Source organism: Hippichthys cyanospilos, chromosome 3, assembly GCF_059441005.1.
Source record: "Hippichthys cyanospilos isolate Australia breed blue-spotted pipefish chromosome 3, RoL_Hcya_1.0, whole genome shotgun sequence".
Classification (NCBI taxonomy): domain Eukaryota; kingdom Metazoa; phylum Chordata; class Actinopteri; order Syngnathiformes; family Syngnathidae; genus Hippichthys; species Hippichthys cyanospilos.
The window spans coordinates 11138653-11145000 of NC_142371.1; the positions used below are offsets into that span (position 1 = coordinate 11138653).

General features: G+C 35.5%; 1 protein-coding gene across 1 annotated transcript in view; it reads right to left on the minus strand.

The window, feature by feature from the left end:
• bckdhb (branched chain keto acid dehydrogenase E1 subunit beta) overlaps positions 1–6348 on the minus strand; it is a 53421-nt gene continuing 47073 nt past the window's right edge. Inside the window, exons 10-11 of the mRNA XM_088411008.1 lie at positions 2635–2786; positions 1–293 (exon numbers count right to left, since the gene is read on the minus strand). Coding sequence (XP_088267134.1) covers positions 2646–2786 — 141 coding nt within the window. The 3' untranslated portion in view covers positions 1–293; positions 2635–2645. The remainder of the gene's footprint in view (positions 294–2634; positions 2787–6348) is intronic.

Below are 6348 nucleotides of genomic sequence, written 5' to 3' on the forward strand. Positions count from 1 at the left end.
TAATGAAAGAATGCCATTTAATTGCTGAAGTCAAACTCAAATGGAACCAAATACAATAATGGACTACGTATCACATCATCATCAGTTGCCATCATAGACATAAAAAATAAGGTTTCTTAATCCAGAGATAATGTAAAAGTATTAGTTGTGAGGGCACACGGGGACATGGAGTCATCTGGACACAGCTTCTTGACTGGATGGTCAACAAAGTGACTTTTCCCTGGCTTCTCTCCACTTGGATACACGAGGAGGAAAATGGGGAGCACGCCGTTTCGGGCTTTCAGGAGCTGGCTCTGGGTCAAGAGAGATTGAGAAAGTTAAAGTGAATCACTTGGCCATGATGACAGATGAGGCGGAAAAGTCATGTTGGAGAGAGATAGTGAAAAGCGAGGATGAGCACTGACGTCTGTTGGATTTGATTGAGAATATTAATAATGGCTCTTTGGCCCTTCAGCAACTGTTCAATAACTATAATTCAAAACGAAGAGTAAAAATGGATAACCGAAGTGTAGCTGATTCAAAGCACCCCAGTTCACAGGATTTGAGCCGTCCTGGAAGCAATCATCCAATAGTGTAGCCTCTGGAGTTGCGTATGTCTGCTGAGCATTAGCATTGGAATTGAATGATGATGAATTGGGGGAAAAAAAAACCTATATGGCATTAATAATCTGAATCAGTTGATGTTGCTGGTGGTACGCTCAAGAAGAAAGGCAAATCTGTTTTTACGTTAACAAAGCTACATTGGACACGTCGCACACATGTCAAAATCACACGGCCATGTGCAAAGTGAGAGATGTCCATGTTTTGAACCTGTGTTCAGATTTCTGACAGAACGGGTTGTCTGCTCTCGGCTGACTGGAGCATATTTTAAACACATGGTGAAAATACTGCCTTGCACGTTCAAGTTCAGCCAACAAACATAACACTGCTCCATAAACACTTAGTTGAAGGCAAGAGCTGCTAATGCGAATACAAGAACAGTAAAGCTCAAGTTCCATATTACCTAAATGCTCGAACTCACTTCATTAAGCCAGGCAGCCCATTACAGCAATAGCGCATGAATGTATTTAATAACAGAAAGTAAACAAGAAACAAGTTCAATGAAAAATGCATTTTGATTTTATTTATAATTGCACCATTCAAAGTAATAGTTCTAGAGATAAAAAGGCAGTATACTAAAATTAGATGCTTTCAGAATCAGTCAAAAGCTCAAAAAAGTCTTTCAAATAAAAGATACACAACTTATATTTCTGCCAAATTGTGAAGAAGTGGCCTAGGTTGTAAAGCACTTTTTGAAAGAGTTTTGCATTAAATATACTACCTTTTGTTGTTTAGTATTGATGGGTGATTGAAAGCAACAAGCAACCACTGAACAACAATTAAGCGACGTCACACAAGGAGGACTGATGTACTCACTGACCTTTTGAGACTGATTCAGTTATTAGTTTAGTCATTGTTTTGCAAAGTAAAAGCAGATGTTTGCAAATGTCTTAGTTCGGTTTGAAAAAACTGCTTTAATGAAGAACTTCAAAAATCTGAGAACAATTACAGCTGTAAGACCAATATTTAGGATTGGACAGTACAGGTTAAACAATGGCTCTAGACAATTAATCGGTTATTAAAACTTATTGTTGTTTCTTTTTCTCCTTTAAATTCCGATTAATGGATTTTTCGGACTATAAACCGAAACTTTTTCCTCATGATTTAAACCGTGCGGCTAATAGTCCAGTGCGGTTTACCTGTTGTTTTTTATTATTATTTTTTTGCTAACCACCAGCAAGCAAATGTGTGTATATGTTCTTATATTGCATTGTAAAATAATAAAAATAAAATAAAGCTGACTACTTCATAGATTTCTCTTTGCGCGTGCTATTTTTGGAACGTAACCCATCGCGATAAACAAGGGCTCACTGTATATACATACATAAATACATATATGTCTGTGTGTATACAGACGCACACAGACACACACGCATACATATATATATATATATATACATATATATATATATATATATATATATATACACACACACACATTTACATATATATATATATATATATATATATATACATATATACATATACATACATATATACATACATATATACATATATATATATACATATATATATATATATATATATATATATATATATATATATATAAACACACACACACATATACATACATACATACATATATATATATACATATATATACATATATACATATATATATATATATATATATATATATATATATATATATATATATACATATATACATATATATATATATATATATATATATATACATATATACATTGTATATATATATATATATATATATATATATATATATATATATATATATATATATATATATACATACACATATATATATATATATATATATATATATATATATATATATATGTGTGTGTGTGTGTGTGTGTGTGTGTGTGGTGTAGTGATGGCAGACGGTATTTTATTATGAACCTCTACTTCACCTGCACATTATTGACACAAATTACAAGATGTATATTGACTGAGTGTAATCCAGAGTAAATGCAGAATTGATTATGCCTCTTCATAAATCATGATAAAAGAGATTCATGCATTCTTACTTACCATATTGTGATTTAGTAGTTAATCATCTTCTTGATTCCTTCAAAGCACTTCCACTTATCAGGGATGTAGAATGGTTCAAAAATATGAGGGAAGGGAGTGTCATAACCACACACTCTACTAATGGGAGCCTCCAAATTAAGGAAACACTCCTCCTATGAGTAGTAAATCAAAAAGAAACAGGTCAGGATAAATGACTGATAAAAATGGTGCATGAAAGTACTGTACGCATGACATAACAGTGTGCTAAAATGAGGCATGCCCTTCCAATGTTTCAAGGCTTAGATGATGAGGTACTACTAGGTCATACTCTTTTTATTTGGAGCTTGTCAACAGATGCTCTTCATTTTGCTGGGATGGCTTCTCTTCTGCATCTTCGCAAGTTCATTGTTTCCTATCTGTCATCTATTAGCATGGCACAGCTCGATTGACCAATTCTGCCTCGCAAAAGCTCTCCACATGTGTGCGACTCAAGCTGCATTTTGAAATCTGTAAAATTACATTTAATTATTGTACAGGGAATGGGGACAATGAATTGAACACACCCTCCTTCCTTTTCATCGCTTTCTTTGCCCTGAGCCTTTGGCTGGAACAGGATTCAACAGATTCTTTCCAACAGACTGTGGTTGATCCAGACAGTAACCAAAATATATGAGAAATCTGGAACTCAATTTTCCAACTTTTTTTCTCACTTTGCTTTGTATTTAGTGCTAAAAATTTGTTTTCTTTGCCTGCTCGGAATCGGATGAAGTTTATAAACAATGTCCTGTCACGCTCTGTTTGGATTGTATTCACACAACAAATTCAAGATTCAAGAGTTTTATTGTCATATGCAAAGTAACACTGCGCAATGAAATTCATATGTCTGAGCATGACATTGTGCTGCAACAAAATCTGATTTAAAAAACCCAAAGTGGAAAAAAAAAACAGAACAAACAAACAAAAAACTGGCAATTGATAGTGGATCATCCAGAAAATTTCAAAGATAAAAAATGCAGGACCTCTCAATTCAACGGTCCAATATTTACATGTCACACAGGGGCATTTTGAGAGTCAGGGGTGCTAAGCACCTTGTCAGGCAAGATAAATTTAAGTTTTGTACAATTTACCACAATCTCATTCCGAAAATGATAAAAGAGAAGCTGATGAGAAGTCCTTAAAACGGACTCAGATTTGTCAAAATCTGACCAAGTAAATGCTGTTTATTGAGTGGGAAACAATGGAAGAATGTTCCTGGAGAAGCCTAAACACACATAACTACCCTTTGTGCCACATATTTGAGTACGGGTACCTGCTCTATTAAAAAAAAAAAAAAAAAAAAAAAAAAAAAAAAAAAAAAAAATCTACTGAACTGTTTGAGATTCATTTTAAACAAGATGTCATGTCCACTTTTTACTTTGAGTGTTCGTTTAATTTGTCACTGAAACTAAAAAACAAAAAACTGCAGCTTACATGTGTATTACTTGCTCTCGCATACTGTAAGTAATACACAATTTGGCCATGTGTGTGAATACAGTAGAGTTTAATTATTATACTGTACGTTGTATGCGGCATGTGCGCTCTGAAGTGAATTTGTTTTTATTGGCGAAGTCCTACAGTGTAGCATGTGCCAGCGTGACATCTGTCTGATGACGTTGGGATGATTTTAATTTGAAGTTTTCCCCGGAAGCATGGTCGTGACAACAATTGTCGTCTACTTGATCAATACGCCACAATTAGGCTCACCGTAACCAGAATTTATGTAAACAAAGATGTGATTTTTTTTTCTCGATTGACAGTTTTATTTTCGCAAGCTCAAAACAAAAATGGCGGACGAAGTTGTTAATAATGTTCATAAGTCGTCAAGTTTTGATGTCAAAAAAAGATGCGTCTGAGGGACGAACGTTTATTTGAAAGTATGCGTCCCCCGGAAAAATTATGCATCAGGGACATGAGGACGTAAGCAAATAGGAGCACTGAGTAGCTGAAGGCTGTTTTGAGCTATTTCAACTACTGCCGGACTCGACACGGAGGAATCTGAGGCTGAGACTGAAGCAAATGGTTCTTAAAACGGAGAGGATCATGAACTGTCAGGTTCAGTATGATTATGATGTCTCCAGCTAGTTCTTTTAGAGTGGCAAAGTATGGATTATGGATGTGTACAATCCGTTTAGAGAATATGGACAGTTGCTCCATTCAGCACGTTTATTAACTGTAGTCCTGAGTCACATACACACAATCACAATTGTACTAGCCATTCACGTTAGACTGGTGTCACGTTCAGGGAAATTAAAAACATTGTATACTTTTAGAAACTGATTTTAATTTTAACAAGCATTGAAAAAATCTCTTTTGTATGGAGCGGGAAAACTGATGGGGGGGGGGGGGGGGGCAAAATACTTTTGACAATGTAAAATTAGTCAATCAGACAATCAATCAGTCAATCAAACGGGAGGTTATTTTCTGTTTGCCTGTAATGTCTTTTAAAAACACCAGAGAATGCGAGACAGTAAAGTACCATAGTCAGACTTCCCGCCACCACAGCTGGACAAGAGAAAGGCCACACATCTCAAATTACATTCAAATTATTATTTACATTCCGTGAAGCACATTATTATAGTTATTATAACTAAATGCAAGAATACACATTTTAATAAGGCAGTTGCATGTATCCACAAATGGCACAGGAATTAAACAAAATTGGTAAGAAGCAGAATTGTTAGAAATGCACCGACACAACATTCTATCCTCCTAACAATAAGTACTCACAGCTACTGAATACAGATTTTTGATTATGTCTTTATGTCTTACAGTTTCAAAGAAAATTATTTTTTAATACTGAGTAAAAACCTGAATATGACATCCTGCAGATATGTCCTAATGACTTGGCCTCAATGGGGTACGATTAGTCATGCGTCTTCACACAACAAATGTGACTTGACTCGAGTATCTATTTTTGGCCACATGTGTGTGAATACAGTAGAGTTTAATTATTATAAGTTTTATGCGGCATGTATGTGTGTGTGTGTGTATATATATATATATATATATATATACATACACACACACACACAGTGGGCCCCCGTGTTACGAACTTAATCCGTTCAGCGGCTACGCTCGTAACTCGAACTGCTCGTATGACGGGCAATCCAAACCTATGTGAATTAGTGAATGCGTGCAACGCGTGCAAAAACCTTAGGTAAAAACATCACGACTTTATACACATATTAAAAATGAGTAACATAATCTACTGTACAGTTAAATTAAATAACATATACAAAGGAAAAATGACATTTACCTTTGGGGCGACGTGACTTGAGCTGGGTGGAGGCGGAGGAGAGCAGAGACCAACCCGCAAAATTTATTTATTTATTTTATTAAACTTTTCTCAAACTAGAACATATCACCGGCGATTTCCTTCTCTTTAATCCATAATAGAAGAAGCCTCTCCATTTTGTTGTCTAAAGAGGTCCGTCCCCCGGCAAGGAAAGTCTTGCCCTTAGAAGATTGCCGAGCGTTTACGGCCATACTCACGAGCAAGGTTAACTATGCGTGCGCTTCCTTCTTATTTTTTTTTTTTTATTATCTCCTGCTTCGTTTCTATTGTCATCATCCTCTTACTTCTTCCTTTACTGCCACTAGCAATTTTAGCAGCCACGTCTAACAGATAAAGTTTTCACAACATACCGACCAGCTGTGCCATCAAGCTAGATCCATGTTTTTCAACCGCTGTGTGCC